Raw genomic sequence first — 23132 nt, forward strand, 5'->3', positions numbered from 1 at the left:
TAGGCAAGTGGTGGGAAGTACTCGTCCAAGCACCTTGTCCACATCATCGGGCCGCAATAATTGAAATTCCTCCAATAATTTTGGACCAGACGGTAGCATGGGCAACTCCTCAGAGACCTCTGATTCATTAGTGGAGTCCAGCTCGTGACGAATCTGAGCGATTTTCTCCCTGAAATGCCTGGCAAAGTCGTCACAGCGGGCCTTTGAGGGTGGCATCGGATCTTCCTTAGGACTCGGGCGAACCAGGCCATGCACCACTCGAAAAAGCTCCACCGGACGGCATTGTGAGGAGGCAATGGAAGCGGAAAAAGACTTCTTTTTCTCCGCCTTCACCGCCACAGCATAGGCCCGATAGTGGGCTCTCAAGTGTGTTCGGTCAGATTCATCCCGTGATTTCCTCCACCTACGCTCCAGTTGTCTCCCAACTCGCTTCATTGCCCGCAATTCCGGTGTATACCAAGGGGAAGAGTGGACTCTGCCCGGTGGGAGAGGATGCTTGGGAGCGATCGTGTCCACAGCCCTGGTCATCTCTCCGTTCCACAGTTCGACCAGAGCCTCGACAGGAGCACCAGTCTTGTCAGCTGGAAACTCCCCCAGGGCTTTCAGGAATCCCTCCGGATCCATCCGGCTCCGGGGGCGGGTCCATACAATCGGGTCTGCGCTCTTATAGAGGGAGAGGCCGCTCTCGAGCACAAACCTCACCAGGAGTTGATCTGACCATGACAGGGGAGTCAAACATAAGTTCCTCACCCTCAGGTCATCCTCTTCCTGCCCCGTCGTGAATACCAGGTCCAGAGTGTGTCCACGTTCATGGGTCGGGCCGATGACATGTTGAGACAGGCCCATGGCCGTCATAGAGGCCATGAAGTCCTGAGCCGCCCCGGTCAGTCCAGACTCGGCATGGAGATTGAAGTCCCCCAGGACCAACATCCTGGGGGTCCTCAACACCAGGTCCGAGACGGTCTCTGTCAGCTCAGTTAGGGAGACTGCTGGGCAGAAAGGTGCACGGTACACCAATAGAATCCCCAATCTGTCTCGTTCGCCCAACACCAAGTAGAGGCACTCCAGCCCTGGTCTCAAAGGGCCCGGAAGACCCGTGAGAGAGATGGAGGCTCTGTAAACCAACGTGACTCCCCCTCCCCTCCCTTCTGGGACATTTGGCATCACGTAATATTCGTATTGTAAGACATGGCTCGTTTATCAAGTTAAAATTTATTAGAAATGTTTGCTCATCTTGCAGAACACTTGCAGGACAAGTTACTCGCAATCCAAGGTTTTACTGTACGTTGCATTCTGATATTAGCCTTTCTAACTAAGATATAGGAGCAACAAATCATGAGCATGTTCAGGACAGTGTTCCACATTTCAGGTTCACACCTCTGCTAAACACCTATTAACCACCTATAGCCATTTTCAAGGAGGCAAGGAAAATAAAAGTACACAACACTCTTCAAGTCCCCCCCCCCACCCCCAGTGTCCTTCTCTAAAAGTTACAGGATCGTTAGCCAGGAGAGTTCACATCCATTGATACATATCAAATACATCATGTCATTCCTGCAAAACAGGAAATATTTTATCTATTAAGACTGCCTGAGACACCCAACCTATTTTAACACTTTTCCAACATATCTCTTAGACTGAAAAGTGAGAAGACCTCATTTGAATGATTAGGCCTGTTGGGTAGTCATTTGTGACCACCCTGGGGAAACTTAATTTCTTCATTACTTTGACATCTCTGCTGTTCTGACCATAGGAAAGTATGTTTCTTGAATGTGTACAAGTGACCTTTCTGTTGGGTTGCTGTGAACTTTTTCCCACCAAAACTTTAGAAAAGGTTGGCAGGCTTATCAGTTTTTTGGATTTAGTTTCAAAGTACCTGTTTGCTTTCCCTTTATCCTTTATTAATTATTCCAAATGAAATGCTTTCTTCAGAATTGAGAATAGGGTTAGGGTTTGAGTTGAATTGAGTTCATTCCTAATAAATCCTAAGGAAGAGTTGTCTCCTACCTGCCTAAACTATCTGAATCAAGTTACCATATATTCAGCTAACAGTACATTTTAAAAAATGGTTGAGACATGGCCAGCAGGAAATGGAAAGTTTGGCTGGTGGTCTCCCTTACTTCTGAGTAAATGTCTTTTACATTGGGAAGAGCATACTTAATTCTAGATTAGGCTAAGAAGAAGTGTATAGTAGCAGCTAAACAAAGGCACTGCCAGGAGGCCTACCTTAAGTGTTGAGTGCTGGAATAGGTGTTGGTCATTCTTCACATACATGTTATCACAATACTCCCCTTTGAACATTGGCATATTAAATTGATATGGCAACTGCACCCATTTTCAACAAAAGGGGAAGACGTAAAAATTTATTATAATGTGATAGAAGCAAGACACTTTGCTTTATTAATCATTATTTTCATTGTCATTTGTAGAAGAAAATAATACCAAAACAAATTATACACTTGTGTAAAGTCTGCTGCCTCAAAGGAACAAATGGAGCATTAATTTATACAGCATACTGACATCTAATGTTTGTCAACAAAAACAAACATGAATAAAAATATTCAGTACAAAAATAAAAACCATCCTGAATTGCAAAGAATAAGTGCTTTACAAGAGAAAATACTATTTCAGACAAAAACTATTCTAAAAGAAAACTGGTGGAAACAAAACCAATATAACATTCATTTGGCTTTAAAAACCCAGCTTAAAATATATTTTAATTACAGCACTTTCAAATAAAACAGGCTAAATACCAAGCGTTTTTTCTTAAATATCTAAAATATGTATCATTCTGATCACATACTTTCACTTAAATAAACAACTGCAGTCATTATACAAAATTCTGTATTCCAAACTGTATTTCATTTTAAGTTCTAATGTTTATTAAAAAAATCTCTTTTGGTACATCCTCAAGCACTTTTTAACACTGTTCAAACTAAATCTTCCTTGTAACTTTGGTAACTACATGGTTCTCTCTCAAAACCAAGTGCTTCACCATAGGCAGTATACATCACATGTCTGAAAGGTAACAGATGGGAGGCAAAGTTTTGCACTACCAGGAAAGGGTAGTGACACTTACACTGACCCAGACCACTGACTGTTCAGTTCAGTAATGTTGACACCCACTGGCAGTGGTTATCCAAGGTATCCCAACGGCTCTACCTGGAGATGCAGGGAGGTGAATGTGGAACCTTCTGCATGCAAAACAGATGCTCTGTAACTGACCTACAGTCTTTCCCCTTCAGAGCACAAGTCTCTTAAGCCTTCACTGTAACTGATATGAGATATAATGTGTGACTGAAAGCCCAACACACTGGTCTGTACTATGCACAAGTTTTTATTTTTATTTCTAGATCAAATAGTGCTGAGTTTAGGGTGTGCAGTGTTTTGTTTTATTCTCTTAAATAGCAGCCCACTTTTGCTTTAAGGATCAAGGATGTGGCCCTCTGGGACAGCATGCTAAATCCTCTTCTCGCAATGTAAATGCATTTATTGACCAAAGATGCTGTTAGCTCCTGGGTTAGGATAAAGGAAACAGAATATTGGTAATAATTGAGAAAGATTCCTGCTGAACTGGTGTGTGGAAGGCATCCCTACAGTGGATTAATTCCCTTTATTATCCAGCAAATACAGAGACCATGTGTCACACTGATTCTGGAATTTCTGTGTCAATCCTATCTGTGGTTACAGCTCAGTAAAAGAAGTTAGGGAAAAAATATATTCCCCCAGGATAAATGGAAAAGCATAAGAACCACAGATGAAAGGAGAAAACTTTCCAGGGAGGATAAATACATAAAGTAAATAGAAATTAGATCCCAGAGTTATGGCCTGACTCATAAGATGCAGAGGCAGGCAACTGTGGTGGATAATCAATAGATTCAAGAACAAAAGAGCCATAGCGTGGTATTGATTCTGTGGCTCCAATGTCAATCTAGTGCTGGATAATTTGGGATATGATATGAAGTTTTCTGAGACTCTCTAAATGTAGGCAGAGAGCCATGGGCAGGCGGGCACTGTCTCTGTAAATGGCAGGCAACCAAGGGTGGGGGAATTCTATGAAATAGCTGTTGTTCCTGACTTCAGAACTATCTGATGACCTGGATTGTCTGGCTGGAATGAATGAGGTTTGGAGGGGGGATTAACAGAGTTAGGGTTTCTGGTTTGGAAGCATGACCAAGACCATGAAGGTCTAGAGTATCCACAGCCTCTGGAAAATAAGGAGGACTGGTTAGGACCCTTGAAGGAATAACTGGAGGAATGATTTCTGCTTAAAGGTTTTATCTTTGCTCTCCAAGAGGAGGAGAACATCATTTTCTTTTCATCTTTAATCTCTGTTAGGATACCTTTAATGGCTTTTTCTCCAACGAGATGGGCTACTGGAGAATATGTCCAGATTCCAACATTTCAGTCAATCAGACCTAGGAGCTACAATGGAAGCTGTAATACAGCAGCATTAAAATGTACTACCTCCTGGATGGGATCTTTTGGGATCTTTTAGAATTTTATTATGTAATATAAAATACCTTCAGTCCATAAGGTTGAAGCTATGGCAAAATAAGGAGATAGCTGAGGTACACAGGGTAGTGGGCTTGATCGTCCCTTAGAGCAATATCAAATCTACATTTACCCTGATCCCGAATGGCAGCATTCTTGTCTTTTGGCATAATGGCACCTGAGATTACTGCTGACACTGGAAAATCTAGCAAGGGTTTTAGGCTCTTCCACAAAATCCTGTGGCAGTGTAGTGCTGAGCAGTATGTGCCCTTTTTGCGTGAAGGGGAAAACCCTTCCTACGGGCTGTGGGCCAGATCCAGCCCACCATGCCCTGTGCCGGCTCAGAGGTTTTGGACTTGCTCAGAGAAAACCATCTCTGAGTGAGTCCAAAAGCTCTGAGCCGGCACAGGCATTCTTTATAACGGAGTGATTTGGCCTGCTGCCCCTCCTCACAGAAGGCCGTTAGGGCAGAGGTTGCCCCTTCTCGCTCTCACCCGCTGTTCCCTCGATTTGACCCAACGAGGCTACCCCTTTCCCAAGCCAGGCCTCATCGTGGACGGCCCCGGGTGGTTTCCCTCCCACCAGCAGTGCAGGGCCAGGACTGGCGCGCAGCAGGCGCCTCGCGAGGGCCGGCTTACAGGTGGCGAGATGCGGCAGCCAGCGGGCGAGGGAGGTGGGTGGGTGAGCAGCCTGCTCCTGCGAATGCTGGGTTGGGGACGAGGAGATGAGAGCCTGGCACTGCCAGGACTCCCTGATACTTGCCTGCCATTTACAGAGACGGTGCCCGCCTGCCCATGGCTCTCTGCCTACATTTAGAGAGGCCGGGGGCGAAGTGGCTGGTGCTTCCTAAAGAAAACAACCCAGGTGTGTGTGTGGGGGAGCAACTGATATGCCAGGGGTTGCTCACTCTGCTCAAATCCTGTCAGGCTAGGCAGGAATCCCGAGGCAGACAGGCTGAGGCAGAGCGGCTTACTTGAAGAAAGCTGTGGAGGAGCAAACTTACTCAGAGAAAGCTGCAGGGCTCCCACGCCTCCACCGCGGTATTCTCCGAGCAAGTGATCAAACATTTTTTAATTTTTAATTAATTTTAAATGTTAATTAATTTATAAATTTATTTTAATTAATTTTCTAATGTGCAGTCTGCCCCCCCACCCCAACAGTCTGAGGGACAGTGAACTGGTACCCTGTTGAAAAAGTTTGAGGACCCCTGATTCAAGTATCTGAAGAAGGAAACTCTTTGGTGGCTGACTGAGGATTACGAAACATAGCCAGGTCTTTTAAGAGAAACTGTGTTGTTTCTGGCCCTGCTGGGATAAAGGCTAAATCGATATTGATTCAGAAAACCCTCTTAACTGGCTACAGAGACATCTGCATCCTCTGTTGTCTCTAAATATGACCACCACCTTCCCTTCCTGTTCAAGTCATCCATTCCACAGAAGGTGGGGCCAAAGCCTTCCTTGAGTAGCTTTTTCTGCACAGCTCATCTTTTCTGCCCATTCTAAACACATTCCAACCACCAAAATCATGCCAGGACACCTTGTTTTTCTAACCTTAACCCAGTGATGGTGAACCTTTTAGAGACCGGGTGCCCAAACTGCAACCCAAAACACACTTATTTTATCTCAAAGTGCCAGCACTGCAATAAAACCTGAAAACTGAGGTTTTAAGTTTAGGAAAACTCCTAACACCAGTCCAAGCAAAAAATATATATTCTTGGCAGCGCACTGATCAGCCATGCAAAAGCTCAGACAAGTCATGGCTAATGAGTCGGAGCTCGTGATGTCATTTGCCTGGAGCCACTACTCCTTTCTGAGCATGTGCATGGCCCTCCTGTGCACCATTATCCGATGCTTGGCTACTCGGGCAATGCTGGGGTTACTTGGCTCACGTGCCGACAAGAGGGCTCTGTGTGCCCGCTGTGGCACGCATGCCATAGGATCACCACCACTGCCATAGAGGAAAGGAGGTACGGATTGGTTCTACTGCACTGGGTGGGACTCCACTAGGAGTTAAAAGTGACTCTCACTATTCTCTTTTGCCAAGATGCTTGTCCTCTGCACTGGTGGCCTCCTGATCCTTTCATATTCTGACCCTGAATTTAGACTCCAGAAGGACTCTGGGTCATTTTGGGAGAGAGTGACATGATTTGAAGACAAAGATGCCCTAACTCCTCAAGATCAGGCTGTTGCCACCTGTAGTGATATCCACAAAACTAAGTGGAAAGCCAGAACTGGCAGGCTGAGTCTTGCTAGACCCCTCCCACTACAGCTGCCTGGGAGGATCAAGCTATGGTGCAGGGACAAGATCATGGACCTGCTTAGGTTTTAGTGGGCCTCTAAGAAGTCTAGAAGTGACTGCTTTTGCTCCAGCTTTCTTTCTTTCCATAAGGAAGACAAGCAATAGAAGAACAAACAGTATAGAAACCAAAGCAAGTAGAGCTCAAAAAAGAAATTAACTCTCCCCCTTCCCCTTCGCACATGGGTTGGGGAGAGGAGAAGAACCAAGTTGGGACTGAAGAGAGAGAAAGACTAAAGAGATGAATAGTATAAGTATATAGCTGAAGAGAATCTAGTTACAGAAAACTGCAGCAGATAGGAGAGCAGCTCAGTCCTGGATTGCAAACATCCGGGACATGCAGGTAAGGAGGGATGCAGGATCCAGACACAGTCTCTACTTTTCCTGAGCAAGAGAAAGTGGAACTCACTGTAGGGATGCCCTTCTCTCTCCAACTTGGGGAAAGAAACGCTTGCCTCTATCCTCTACCAGATTTTTTACTTATGTGAAACTGCCAGCATTAATATTCTAGTCACGGTTCTCATGTACATATACCTGAACCTCTACAACAAAGGTGGGAAACATTTTTCAGGCTGAATTAGCTTTATCCAAGCACAAGGGAAACTACATGCCAGCAGAGAACAGAACCACATCCCACAGTAGTTAGGATGCCAGCCCAGTGTGACAGCTGTCCATATTTTCACACACACACATACACCTGGTGCACTCCTACTCCTACTGAAAACATCCCCTTACCAGCTATTTGGCTTTACAAAGCCTCCACAGATAATGATAGGGAAGAGACTGATTACAATGTGTGTGCTGGAGAGGGTGGGGGCAGTTCTGGAGCTGTCATAAACTTGCAAAATAGTTAGCCCTTCCCTCTCAAGCTGCAACCCTCTCCAAAATTGCCCTGCCCAATGCTGCAATTAGGCTTTTAGAAATTACTTTCTCACATTTTAGCCAAAGATGACAAGCACCTACCTGCTGTTGCACTGGTAACTGTTGTACCACCTGGGTGGGCACAGCTGCTTGGCCAGCTACAGAAGTCTGTAAAGTCACTGTCGAACTTGTGTCCGACCCAGTCTCTGACGTCTGCATTGTTGTTTCTGTATAAATTTTAAAAAATGTACATTAAATGAGCTCCGTTTGTACGTTTTATCTTTTGTTCTTTCTAATCATTAACTGAAAGACTTTTACCTTATATGAGAATGTGTTCTCTTTAAGCTGCCACTATTCTATAGGATAAAATTATTACCAGTATTTCATTTTCTTCATTTATTTAAAAACCTGCTTCAAAATTCAATACACCCAAAAATAAATACACTGGACAGTACTTAAGCTATTTTTGCTGCTCCTTCAATATACCTAACAGTTATGGGAGATTTCTGTGTTCCTGTCCCAGTAGCAACTTAAGCTTAAAATAAAGGATAAGCTATAAACTATAAAATAACTTAAAATAACCAAGCTTAAGGCACTTTTAAGTTGAAACTTGGAACTAGGTTAATAATAATGAATGCAATATTTTTTTAACCTCCTACCTTCAACATGTTTTATTTGCTTTTAGTGTTATTCTTCCCTTTCTTTTTCTTATTCAAGTAGAAAATAGATCCAGACTTTGCTTCCCTTTTGCATTACTGCTATCAATACAGCTGCCAGTAGGAAGGAAGTACTTTATGACAGGAAAAGCTCTACTCTTCTAAAATGGAAAGCATTACCCACTCCACTCACAGGTTTGCCTGAACGTGGTACTTCCAATGGTGGGCTTGTTTCCCCCGCCACATAAAGGCTATGACAACCAAGGTCAATGATGAAGGAAGGCAATTCAATCAAGTCCCCTCTTGTGAAGATCCTAACTATTATCAAGCCAAACACCTGGAGAAAAACCTATGTTGCAGGAGCTGTTCTGACCAGGAAATTAATCACTCTGCCCTTTGACTGATGGGAGCAGGGGCCCTCTGGGGAGGACATTTGCCCTCTGCTACTGCTCATAGACTGGGGGTGTGGGGGGTAAAAATACCAAACAGTATTGAACCACTTGTGGTACCCAGTAGACTTTTACAGTAAGAATCTGCCGAATTCCTCTAGAGTAGAAACTCTGTATGTGAATAGTGGAGAAAACTGGTTTGGCGATGGAAATCCATTGAATTTTCTCAGCCTGGCTCCCTGAACTCTGGTCTCCTTTCTCTCTGCCCCAAGTCTTCCTTGCACCAAGCATTCACACAGGCATCCAGCAGGAAGCAAATCTGAGTCTGCAAAGCTGGTTCACTCTCTTGTCATCCACCACTTGTGAATCTCCTGTGCAAGCAGACCTTTGCTTCCACACATGTGACTTGAGTGCTTTGCATACCTTGTGCAAAGAATTGTATATTTTGGGCAAAAAAATGGGTCCACTAGCCTTCTTGTGGGCTTAATCTTGGCTGGCCAGAATTAAGCATGGTAAAGAAGTCCAGCAAGCATAAGAGAATCAAATTCTGGCCAGATGTTTGCATCCATATAAGTAAAAGCTTGAACCCACTGAAACTAAAACACCTTTATTCAAATTACATGTGTAAGTTACCTCGAAGACTTACCAGAAGAAATTGGGAACTAAATTTGTTAAAACAATTCATGTTTCTCCAATCTTAAATACTTCATTCAGAACTTTGCTGCCCACATTTTCCACAACTCTTTGATAACAGCAGTTCTCTCTGATGGTCATTCCAAATTAGGAATTCCTAATTAGTTTTCCAAATTAGGATAAGCTACTACTTCATCATTTTGAAGCCCTTAAGGTACTTGGCTGATCTATACCTGCTACAACTCTCGCTACATTCTCCCATGTGCTTTTTTCCTCTACCTATTCTCGTCTTCCAATCCAGAACCTAAGATTTTGTTGGTCCTAATTTTGTCTTATACAAATGCATCCTTTTCATCTACAATACAAAGCAGCTTACAGGATTCATTTTTAAACTATTTTAGAACTAGAAGCACGCTCAGGGAAGAATGATGCAACACAATATTTAAGTTAATGGTCACTGTGATGCTTAGAGGCATTCCCACTAAGAAGGGAGTGCTGAATAAAAGCAATGATAAATTGAACATAAACTCTTCCCTGCCCCTACCCACTTACATATTAATGATCAAATGTGTGCTTTCTAAGCAGAGAGAATAAAAGTCATATATTAGTGAAATGAATGAAATAGTAATGGTGAAATTACAGTTTGAATAGGATTTTAAGTGTGCTACTTTGTTAGTTTTAGAGGCTGATTTAGTACATTTACAGAACAATCCAGTGTGCTGAGAGCCAGTCCACTGTGGTGGTGGTTAGTGTTGGATTAGACACTTGGGAGATACAGATTCTAGCTTCACGTAGCCGTGAAGCTCACAGGGTGACTTTGGGCCAGTCACTCACTTCTGACCTAACCCACCTTACAAGGTTGTGAGGGTAAAAAGGAAATATGTAAGTTGCCATGGGTTCCTGACAAGACAAAATTACAATATAGTAATTTAAATAAATTTATATAACTGTAAGAGAATAACTATTGTCATCCTGTATAATCAAGTGTAACTTCCTCTGAATTTGGAGCTTACTGCCTAGTAAATTTGAAAAGAATTGCAGCCTACAATGCAATCATATGCATATCTCCTCAAAAGTCCCATTGTGTTTAATAGGGTTTATACGAATTAAGTATATACAGGATTGTAAACACTTATATATTAATAATAAATCTTTCTTCCCCTAGCCACTTAAAAAACCAAACACAAACCTGTATTCATTTTCTGTATGACAACTGCCTTTTCAAAGTGTCATGTTTTGTAGTAAAACATACTTGCTCTAAACTAAAAGAGTGCCTCTAAACTCTTGTGCCAGAAATATTTTTTCAACTGTTGAATTTGCACAAACATTTATCCAAAGTAGTACATGAATACGTGTCCTGATTTTCAAATTTATGGGTTCAGATTCCCACACAGACAAATTGAATGGCTATGAATAAACCTATCTGGGAAACAACAGTTTTTAAGACTTACCTATATGATTGTTTTAGAGACACTTTGCTGATGTTATACTTCGAAGTAATTGTTAGAATAGTGCTTTTACATTGCTCTTTTCAAGTGATATTTGATTTTCAAGCAACAAAAGCAGTCTGGTTGATTTATTTTGAAAAACTAAACAGCCCCCTGCTGTTATATAATAACATTGCCCAAGTATAAATGAACTATATATGACCACAGGGAGACATGTCCAATTTCAGTCTAGCCATCCTTGCCTAATGCGTCTGTCAGGTGTGTCACCAGCAACAGATGTTTGTTTGACAAAAGACCTTTTTATTCTGGCTAATTAAGCAGTTAGACACACCCGCCTGTTAACAGGCCTGCTTTGTACAACCAGCACTAGCTGAAATCATGTGAATCTACAGATAAATAGGCCACATTTTGAAAGAAGACTAATTAACCCCAGGAAAGGAAAAGAATACCACACTAACCCAGCTGCTGATTGTAACAAGATTAGCATTTCTTCAATTTAAAGCAGTACTGTTTAGAAAACATGTTTTATTACAAAATTTATTTCCTCCAGCATTCTTTTGGAAAACTTCTTCAGGGTTATTTAATATGCTCAAGATACACAGTAGGGATTCTTCTCTGTTCCGCGCTTTACATACCAGAATGAATGGTTTAACAATATGATCCATCAATTACCTAGCAAATCACACAGTACAAATATGCCATCTTAATAGTAATTATTTTTAGTAATCACTTTCAACAGCAATTAATCTGCTATTTTAAAAAGCAGAGTTTGTAAAGTCTTCTTGTACTACGTCTGCTTTACTGTCTATACTAGATGCTGCTGCTGGTTCCTAATTCAGCATGGAAAATATAAGAGTAATATACATTCAACTACATTATTTTTTCCTTTCTCCCCCAACAAAAGAGAAAACTTATCTAGCCAAAATCTGAACTTGATTAATCACAAGGAATCAAAGGGGTTTATTTATATAACTTACATTTATAAATGATCAGGATTGTGCATCATGTATTTTTCCAGTATAGAAACATTCCTTGTATTTTTAACAATACTAGTTACACAGAATTAATACATGGACATGTAAGTTACACAGTACAAAGTATTATGTTTTTGTTCCATGAAACATATGGGTACTAATACCCAGTAATGTGGGTTTACTAGAAAATTGTGAATTAGAACATTTTCTGGAAATAGAAACATGTTCTGGAAATGGATAATCTTCAGCCCCCCTGTCATTGCTGAAGACTGATTACAGGTTGTTCTTCTCTTCCTTTAAGTAATATTCTAGGGAACCTGCCTTGTCTCCTACTCTTGTGCTCTGAGTGTGACATCTTTCATTTTGTCTTTTTTTTTTTTTTGGCTTGTTTTTCTGAAACCACTTGCTGCCACCAATGAAAGTTCTTCCATTGATATGCACGGAGGACTTTACAGTCACCTTAACTGGCTCACTACCCATTTCCTTACTTTTTTTGGGCAGTACAAGTGTAATGTTTTTAAAACAAACGTTTTGGACCAGAATGGATACTGCTGGCAACAGTATCCCCATCCTCTCTTCCCCCCATGTAGTGCCTCATGAACTTTCCTAATCTGCTCTGGAGCGTGGGTTGGGCACTCAAATTTTAGAACCAACTCAGTATATATATACAATGCACACCTTTCAGTTAAGCTCTAGCTGTATGAGGCTACATCCAAGGGAAGGTAATAATATACAATCTCAATGCTGTATTGAGAAATGATGTTTAGACGTTTGTGAGTTGTAATATCCAGTGTGGATAGAAATGAGCCATAGGAGATCAGCTGACGCACTAAAAAAGGATGGCACTAAAAAAGAATACATCCCCTGCTTATTTCTATTATCCTGATACACTAAACTCTCCAGTTTACCAGAAGAATAAAAGGAGAGCTATCACAGGGAATTTCATGGAAAAGACATTGCATCAGTGTACACAAAAGCTGGGCTGTAGCTTGCAGGTGGAAATACCTTCCTAGTCCTTTATTACTTGCTTAGTGCACTGAGAAAAGCAGCAGGGGACTACTAGGCTCCTAGTAGGAGGGAAAAAGAGATGTTACAGTAGACTATATTGAGACTGCACTTTATCTCCTTTAAAGTGGCCTAAATAATTTTTCTATGCAAAAAGTGAAATTAAAATTAAATCCAACATTACACAACACTGCATTAAATACTGGTGCTTTAAAATGTAACAAACAAATTTGCTCCAAATAATTATGCACTAGTTATTTCAAGAGTTAAAAAAAAGTGGGGGGAATTTTGTAAATTTTCCAAACTTTCAAAAAGCAATGGCAATAAGCAATTAGTCTTAGTAATCATAGCATGAAATGCTGAATGAATGTTTTTAAGAATACTTTATAGTCAAATATATCTCTTTAATAACCTGTACCTCCTTTAAAATTAAGCTATCAACATGAAAACCAATTTATTATGCAACTACTAATACACAGGTTATACAATTTAATATACAACAGAACCATAAGATGCTGCATTAGTATATTCTAGCTTTGAATATATAGCTTTGTGCTATTCTGAATTCTTCTCCAAGAAACTCTAAAAACTAAAAACAAATTCTTGTTTAAAATTCCTAAGAGAATGAATCAAAGTATATATTTTGGAAGAATGAGATCTAGACATTGATTTAAGCCATACTTTTACTTACAAGTTTTATTTACTAAGTATATTGTGTCATAGTTTTTAAGGAAAACATGCAGAAAAAGGTACAAAAGGCCTAAAATACCATCCACACTATCCATTCAGAACCAGACCAAGCATGAAAAAGCACATAAAATATAGTAGTAAACAAATCTGTTTCAAGCCTGCTGCGAATGAAAGAAGCAGTAACATATCACATCTCTATTAGGATAATGAGGTAGGTACAGGAATGAAAATGCCTCAGCAGGTAGGAAGGGAACTGACTGAATCCTTTAACACTGTGCTATTATAAGCAGGGGTCTATAAATTTTGGCTGGGCTTACCAGCCAATCTAAATTTTTAAATCATCAGGACTCTACTCTGCCCTTTCAATGTAACTGTATGCATGTCAACTCAGAGGTAAATCCCACTAAATTCAGCAGGCTATACTCAAAGGGAAGCCTGCTTACTTGGTAGCAAACCCTACTGAAGATATTAGAACTTACTTCTGAGTAGACACACATAAGATTAGCCTATTGGTTTGTTTGTTTGTTTGTTCGTTTATTAGTCTTTGACTTTGCACTGCATCTTTGAATTATGAGATAGCCAATTAAAAAACTATTCAATATAGTAATCAACAAGCACAAGTCTGACAGTTGCTCTGCCAAGCCCTTTGAGTGTCCTTTTCCTTATTTCCAACGAAGACTAAATAAACTTAGTTAGCCACAGTTGACATTAGCCACGGATTAAAGATAACATAACGAGTTATAGGTAAGCAAAAATGGGAGCAAAAGCTTCTGAACTCTTCCTTGCAGCCATGCCGGAGGGGGAGTATGTGAGCTCTAAACTCAGTGTGGCTCATTCACACTATGCTAAACTTCAGTTTAGTGTGACATTCAAATGTTTAGTCTGAACAATCATTCGAAATAGGGTAGGTGGGTGATCTTATCTTTGCTAATCAGAGCTAGCGGGTATTCAAAAATAAAGTGGGCCATGCTGAGATGAATATGATTTGATTGTGGAGAGAAGGTTGTTAATATTCAGTCTTTCACAGTTCATGCTAATAGTTTGCAGCATTAGAATTGAAAGGTTTGGCTCAGTTTGAGCTGTGAGTGAAAATGTGCAGACTGAAAGGGAAAGGAAAAGCTCACACGGGAAAACAGGTTATTTTCAGAGACAATGAAGAGGCAGATACTTATTTTGCATGAAATGCTGTCATGGCCTTTATTAAATACAACGACATAACAGTTAATTGTTATGAGAAAATGGAAGTGAAGGGGGGTGGTATTCTTTGTTCTCTGCCCCTGAGGAACTATTCCATGGGAGCAGAGAGTCTAGGCCGCATGTATCCCTCATGTGCCATGCTGAAGTTTGAGCCTAATAGCCTACAGTAAAGCTCTGAACATCATGTGACAGTTGTGAGCTGGTGCCATATCCAGGAACTGCAAAGATCAGCTGGCACCTACCTGAGCAGCCCCTCCCGTGCTTTGCTAATTAGAACAGCAATATAGTAAGTTTATGGACTTATCCTCTCTATGTATTTGTCCTGCCTGCCAGGTTATAACAAGCATGTTATATAAACTTACTTGTTACATTTCAATATTGCCCATAAGCCATAACTGAAGAGGTTCACAAAACAATCCTAGAATCCTAAGATTCAATAACTAACCACACTAAAAGCCAGGAGCAATGCAAAAGTCCCAAAATGCACTACTTCATTTTTGAAATGGCCAGGGCATGCAGCTACAGGACTATTTCTAAGATGCAGTAAAATTTCACATTTCTTTAAAAGGTCTTTAAAAGGTCTTCACTGGACACTGAAAAGATTGCAATGTTGTTCCCACTGAGCTTCTCTACATAAGAACCTTAATACTTACTCCAAGGAAGATGAAACATGTGTCCATCCTCAGGTGATCTGGACAGCATTAAAACAAAATAAATCCTTCCTAGCAGATTCAAAGGTGATGAGAAAATACTTGGGACAGAGCTGTTATAGGGGAAAGGAGGCAGGGAGGGAGGCTGAGTTGTGTGGCTTGGGATCAAAAGTCTTTTTATAGCCTTGCTGAAATTCATATAGGGCTGAGTGGCCACAGCTCTCCCTGTTGAGATCCCTTGTCTACAGGCCTTGGGAAGAACCAGGAAGCCTTGCAGCACCTCTCTGGGCCACTGCAACTCTTCCCGCTCCCAGACAGCAACTGCCAGGGTTTGATGGGCTCTTTTTCTCCCTTTCTCTAGCAGTTTACAAACACAGGAACAGAGCTAAGGTTTTCACATTGTAATGATTCCTGTGCAATCGTTTAGTCTGTTGTTAAAACTACAAATGCCGCATTAAAGACAGCAGGAAAGCATTTGTTCAGTAAATGACCAAGTGTTTCCAGCCCAAGTCCCATTGATTTTACAGAGTTTACTCCCAGCTTAGTGTGCATGGAATTACAGTCTTAGAATATGGTGAGGAATCAAATTTTGTATGGTGAGAAATAGCTGGAACTCAGAAGCATTATATACTGTGCATACAGATTTCTCTCTCTCTCCCTTTTAACAAAGACCTTTATTTTAACTAAAACTCTTTTTGGCAATTCTGAGAGCCCAGGGAGGTAAAACCCATCTGGTCCTATAAAGAACTTAAAAGTCAGCACTTCCAAGGCATCCACAATCCCACTGCTTGCATTTAGCCCTATTTTCCATCCATGCTGGAGAAATATTTGAGGAATAGCTATAAAGCGTCCCCTGGTCCAACCATGCCACTTCTCATTTCTCCCCCTTCTGCCTCTCCTAGTGTTAGAGCTACAACTCTGGGAAGCTAAGTCCTGCAGAGGGTTCCACCAGAGCTAGGAAAAGGGATTGTAAAAATCCTATGATCCTTGGATGGCCTTCCAGGTGCATGGGATTGTTACCTAAATAAAGGATCTTATGAGTCAAAAATATGGTTTCATCAAGGATCCTGAATAAAACTAAAGCTCAGAATCTAGCTAGAAAATTTCAAAAAGTAGATTCTAGACTATGAATATTAATGTCACTAAACATTTAAGTCTTGGCTGCCAAACCTCTGCTTTTTGAAAAGGATGCCGTTCTTTATTACTTGTGTAATAAACTTCCCTTTGAAAATAAGCATGTTACTGTCTGTGGAATTTTGATTCACAAAATGCAAGCATGGTAAAAGGGGGGGTGTTAGGTAAATTTCCAGAGGGACAGATATGCTAAGGCTTACAATTTTTTAAAAAAATAGCTATGCAAATCAAACTATGCAAATCAATTACAGCTTGAGTTATTAATACATAATTTATTTCAGGCTGAAGAAACTAATGTAATGTTTTGAAAACATATTTAATGGTGTTACAGTGTTCAGCTACATCAGACTTCACAAATTGCAGGTACTGAATAATAGCTGGCTACAAAGTCAGTCTGAATCTGTTGACTCTGAACTTAATCAGTTCTATAGTTAGAGCTCCTTTTACAGCCCACACAAAAATTCACATTAATCACCTCAAGTCCTCTTTCTTCAATTCCCCTACCATCACCATAGGAGATATTGTGTTATTCAATCAACAGGAACTGGAGGCATTAGCAAATAAAAAAATTGGTTGATATAAGGAAAAGAGATTCTAAGTGGAATTAAAATGCCAGAGTTCATTAGAAAGATGACATTGCAGTATTGTGACCATATGGTAAAACCTAAAAATAGAAACTATAAAATTTAACACACTAAAATGAAATGGTCCACTGATATTTGAAAGACACTTTCTAATCAGCACTCTCAAATGTACTCTACCTCCACCGTAAAACTAAAACATTTAGAATATCGAGATTTTGTAAAAAATAAAGTAACAAAAGCTGTTAGATTGCTCTAATCTTGTAGGCTTATCTTTTGATTTTTGTATTACAAATGCCTCTCAGATTAAACTTCATTAAGCAGAACCACTGATAACATTTCATAAGAGTATTGTCTAAAACAAATCCAAAAACATAAAATACATGGAAAAGCATAGAAAAGGTACTCCAGAAAATGCCTGAATAATACTTTACTACCGTTTCTTGGACAAAAATAGCACAGGATATTTTAAATATATTTGCCTGAATCCAAACAATTATAAGCATAAGGCTATATGCTACCCGCTAAACTCTAGCACAAGAACCAGCAAAAGATGTCTTGCAATGCAGCGATATGAAGTTTGAAAGTACAGTATGAGAAACCTAATAAGGAAAATGTAGGTTATCTTGTACATACCAGCGGTGGCCCAACCAAGGCTCGGGAGCTGCATGCAGCTCTTTGAGTTTGTTTTGCAGCTTGCGGCTCACAGCTCACCACCCGTGGGTGACCACTTGCTGCTCACCACCACCCATGGTCACGCACTGCCCGCAGACACCCACTTATGGCTCTTAAACATCTGACATTTTCCGTATGTGGCTCTTCTGATGAGAAAGTTTGGCCACCCCTGATAGATACTTTAGCAACACATAATAAAGAATTTGAAAAAGAGATACTTGAAAACTCTATTTTAAAAAACTTGCAGAAATAGGAGGACATTCTTGTCAGTCTCCAGTCTTTGCTACTGGAAGCACTGCTTAGTGGTCCTAACTCTGTAGCTATTTTACTTCAGAGGTGCAAACTAAATGTTATGACAGCAGCATGACTGTTGTTTAGGCATCTGTCCCATTCACATGTAAAAGGATATTGGTGTATGTGTCTAATTTCCTACATTAATGTGGGAGTGGGGAATTGACTCTATTACCCAAATGCTTTCCTCTTCGTTTTAGAGGCAGGATGGAAGATGAACAGACACATAATATAGGGAAAGAATTTGCATCCTGCCTCACATATCCCTTTTGATATTTAAATGAAAAATCCCAACCTTCTGCTCTATAATTAGAGTACACTGAACAATAAAAGTTGTATTGCCATTATGTCTAGTTTAGTCATTACTATTCTTGTTTTGTGAGTGGTGATCCTACCTTGTGTGAGAGCATTCCAGGAGAAAATGTAACTGCATGTGGTACCCAAATATGAATAAACTATTTCTCTTATATTCCCCCTCTGAGATTTCCTCAGATGTGCACTTGCTGGAAAAAAAATTAATGAGGATCCTGAAAACAAGTTATAAATTCTGGCTCCTTTCATTTTAACACTGCAAAGTATCACCAGACCACAAGCTCCTCCTCAGGACAAACAGATGACAAGAGTTCACATAAAAAACAACAACATGGAGCTTAATTACTTTCCATCTTTAAATGCAACCTTATATAATAATTTAAAATGTCATATATCTATCAATAGGCAATTAATTAGCAGTTCTAATTTCTTTACAAGTAGGCAACAAAGCTGCACTTACCTAAGAGTAAGCTCTACGGAACCAAATTACTTCTGAGTAGGAATAAAAGTAATTGGGGGGGGGGGGGGGGGAAAGACAGAATGCAATTATCCTTGCTTGTGCTTTTCCCCGCAATTTAAAAAAATCCATATGTTCTTATGAACTACCAGAGCGCTTCAGCTATTGGGTGGGATAAACTATAATAAATATATTAGTAGAAACTGTACAAAACTGTGTATAAAGGACAATTACTTGCAAAACTGCATATATTAGGGCAAGGGTTCTTTTAGACTGGTGGGCACATCTGATATTTTGCAAGTCTCATGGACACTCTCACAAAATGCCTGTTGGATGCTGTTCATTTATAAAATGGCTACAATGGTGGAAATAACCAGGCATAAAGCACACATTTTCTAGAAGGCACACTGGCGAGCAGTTAATAAATGATAACTTGCCCACGAACCTAAGAACAAGTCAGAGGAAGAGTCTGAGTTTCAAGGCAGAAAATTACTCTTTGTACAAGAAAAGAAGATGCTGGCAGACACCATGTTGCTTTGCAATAAGTCGGTTTTTCAGTTTAATTTCTTTTCAAATCTTAGAAAATAAAATTAAAATGAAGAGAGACAGGAAGAGTGGCAATCTCCAAAAAAGATAATGTCAGTGAGCACACCACTACCCACAAGCACTACAATGAAGACACCAGTATTAGCAACTATGTAATAAATTTCCATCAGCATGAAAATGCAAATATTTACATGGAATTAAAAAAAGACATTGAGAAACAGGTTGAAGCAAGCTTCTGCTGGGGGAAAAATGTGAATTATTATAGAAATCAAAACATGCAGATCTGTCTGAGGAATCATACAAAGGATTGTACTAATACTGCTGCATCTATCCAATGATTTTTCCCTTGGTATAGAAGAGTAAATCATCCTCTTCTGCAGAAAATTTTAATGGATGCATAGAGTTTTGGAAGAAGAGAATTGGCAGCATATTGGTTCTAAGCTATGTACAGAGCTTTCAAGATGATTCAAAATACTACATAGCATAATTTCTGAATCTATTCCCCATCAACCAAACTAAATGGACATTCATTTATATTGTGACAACTGAACTGAAATTAGAAACTTTGCAAAACTCTTTAAAAAATGTTGTGCTACCCATACAACTGTCATTGACCATAATAGTTTTAATTAAATGCTGCACTACAGTCTGTTATCCTAAAATGAGAATCAACTCTGATCAAGTTATGATTAACAGTTCTCTAACATGACCAAGTAGTCCTCATAAATGGGTCCTCTCCAATGAGTCCAATGGTGTGATGATTTTAGTGATGGTATTTTATTGAGGAGGAAGAAATGGCTCTTTCAGTGACTACTGTTCTAGAAAATAAAAGGAGCAGCCAAAGTATCTTTAGAAATTGCTATAGGCTGCCCATAACACACACGCGTAAATCTAGATCTCTAACAATAGAAATCTCCAGTTTCACATTCACCTTCTTCCACCAGTTTTAGGAACATTACTGAAATCCTTTGTACTTGTTTCAAAAACTAGATTCATTTATTTCATACTCTTCAGTGCTCCAGAACAACCCATGGTTAATTGTAGGATGTTTCATTGTGTGAAATGGATCCCAGTGTTTATTAGATTACTTGGGAGCAGGGATTAGCACTTATTTTTGTACAGCAGAGTTGGGCTTTACTGAGCTTGTTAATATCTTCCTCCTTCCCTCCTGCACACAGATACTATCCTTTTGGAAGCAAAATATCTGCTGGGTTCAGACATCACAACAAGCAACCTATGTGGTTTCTGTGGTGTGCATTTATTTTCCTAGATGTACCTGACAGAAAACCAAGTGGTTTCCACACTAGTGTGGTTTCTACCATCCTCACTCAATCCTCCTGCTGCTGGCACATATCTGAAGCAGCTCCTGCAGATGCCACTCTTTCCAGGAGATTCAGAGGTAGCTGTATACCAGGACTGTGGAAACCATGTCAGGTTCAGACAAGTGGAAAAACCATGGTGAAGCAGGGAAACCATACAATGGACCATCGTTCCTTATCATGGTTTCTAAAGTCCAAATGTACCATGCTGAAATAAAGCAACAGGGAGTGCATGACACAACACGCCATCCTGAACAGGAAACTATCAAGGTTTCTTGTGTCATGTGAATCTGACCCGAGATATCAAAAAAATTGGGAAGAAATGCAACCTGCACCATAATGTTGCAGGGACATTGCATGCTTCAGACAGAGAGCCACTTTTGCAAATTGTAAAGTGGTTACATAGTTCAGCTTTCTGGCCAGCTTATCTACAGGTATCTGACAACATGCATTATATGTTTAGTAAAGGAGTGTAGAACAAAAAGCAGACTAGTAACTATCTAAGTGTTCCAGCCACTCACCTGGAAGTGTCTGTCTAACATTACATCTGACAAGTATATTTACATGGGCTGTGCACCTGGAAGAATCTTTGACAGGAAAAATGACATTTGGTCTCATCTCTAAGAAAAGTTTGAGTGGCAGCCATTATTCCAATATTATGAGGATGTGGCAGCTTTAAGATTTATAGACCTAGACCATTTTAAAAGTTCTCCAATACTGTTGTTACTTGTAAAAAAAAGCTTGGCTGTCAATCATGTTTATATCTGCAGCTCAAAAATGCTTTTGTAGTTCTCACTTGTCATTTCCATTACCAGTACTATAAGCAAATGCCACTAAATCAAGGAATTGCAGACGTTAAACACGTTTACATTATGATGACAGAAAAAGCAATGAATGACTTAAGTTACCTTTTCTTAGAAAGGGTAAAACTAATTACCTGCAGCAGTCAACTATGAAGACCTACATGTCAGTACTACTTTTGGAAAAGGTAAAGCATTGTAATATTTTGTCCTGATTGCTTTATACTGAAAAATAGGTTTTTATTGTAAAAAGTTCAACATAATGCATCACGGTAAACAAGTCATATGTCAAGCACGCCTGTTAATTTTAGATACTTTAAACAAGCTGGGAAAAAAGATTACATTATTAATTTAGAATTTTTCTAAACCAAAATAAACTACCAAACAACTCCAACCCTGAACCCCAACCAAAAGGTTTTGCAATGGGGAATGGAAGAAAAATTCTTCAAAGTAATTCAACAGAAGCTTAACTGGAGGGTTGTTTGTATCTCATGGCTAATAATGGTCTTTAAAACAAAAGTAAACTTTAAAAAAAAATCTAAGCTGGTGCTATCCCCACATTTTGAAATAGAGAGTTCCATGTGTTATTTATATGCTGTGTAAAAAAGGTACTTCCTTTTGGTCTGTCTGAATTTGCAATTTTGGAGAGTGGCCTCAAATTCTAGTATTAGAAGAAACTGTTTCTGTGTCTGTACATCAAAATCTATAACCTCAGCTCATTTTCTATACCATTCATAATTGTATAAACCATTATTACATCGTTCCCCATCAATTATCTTTTCTTTAACTTAGAAGGACCTAATTTTTTAGCTTTCTGTAAGGTAGGAAAAAGTCAGTATCTTATCTAAGCAAAACTCACAATAACTACCGTATGTTCTGTTAAGGTTCCAAACTCTGCTGCATTTTAAGGGCAGATATCCAACATTTTCTATTTTATACTGGTAAGCCCATGAAGAGCATGGCAATGGAGTCCATGACCTAGTCCAGAGAACATAATGACGTATTACTGGCAACAGGTTGTCTTCATCTGAACCTGAGATGTGGATCTCACAAGAGTTGGCTTAATTTTTGGCAACAAGCTATCCTGGCATAGCTTGTTCTGGGGGTTATCATAGCCAAAATGGACTATTATGATGCCTAAATCCAAGAAACTGATTTCATTGTGGCTTGCTGAAATTGTCACTGAGATATCAAGTAAGAGCAGCCTGCAACGCCTACCTTTGCTAGCAGTCTTGTTTCCTGAAGTCCCCCCAGTAAGTATTGCACTGTGGCAGCATGCTTACACCTTCTCTCCTTCCTCAGCAGTTCCATCCTTCACCTCCCAGAGTCTTTTGCTGATTCACTTGTTAGTGAAGTAATTTTTTCTTGACCATATGACCCAGCTGTATGTCCTCTGCACAGTGACCTTGAAGGCACTTGCTATTCTGCCATGTTCAGCTGAGCCTTCAAGTTGCCCTTCCTACAATTCCCACAGAATTGTTTCCCAAAATATTCATCCAAGGAAAAGTCCTGTATTTAATGGGAAAAAACCCTCAATATAGCTGTTTGAAACTTTATAGTGTATAATGCCCTAACATGATGTCATGTATAAAATTATTTTGCCAATATTAACACTCAGATGCTCTTTGGTGAAATGTTTCCATGATGGATTGCTGATTCCTCAAAGGTACTGCAGCCCTAATCTATGCACTCCATAACACCCTTTCCTGTGCAAAGGAATTGGTA

At 39.9% G+C, this 23132-nt stretch overlaps 1 protein-coding gene across 3 annotated transcripts in view; it reads right to left on the reverse strand.

Annotated features, from left to right (window-relative positions):
* Positions 1-23132, reverse strand: part of RFX3 (regulatory factor X3) — a 177931-nt gene that overhangs the window by 97434 nt on the left and 57365 nt on the right. For 2 of the 3 annotated variants that reach the window (XM_044445915.1, XM_044445913.1), the window contains exon 2: positions 7753-7877. In XM_044445915.1, the coding sequence (XP_044301850.1) occupies positions 7753-7869 (117 nt within the window). In that variant the 5' untranslated portion in view covers positions 7870-7877. Of the gene's footprint in view, positions 1-7752; positions 7878-20699; positions 20706-23132 lie in introns of those variants that run through there. The other variant, XM_044445914.1, reaches the window with a different exon arrangement.

The sequence above is a fragment of the Varanus komodoensis genome, unplaced genomic scaffold (assembly GCF_004798865.1).
Source record: "Varanus komodoensis strain SLA01 unplaced genomic scaffold, ASM479886v1 scaffold5, whole genome shotgun sequence".
Classification (NCBI taxonomy): domain Eukaryota; kingdom Metazoa; phylum Chordata; class Lepidosauria; order Squamata; family Varanidae; genus Varanus; species Varanus komodoensis.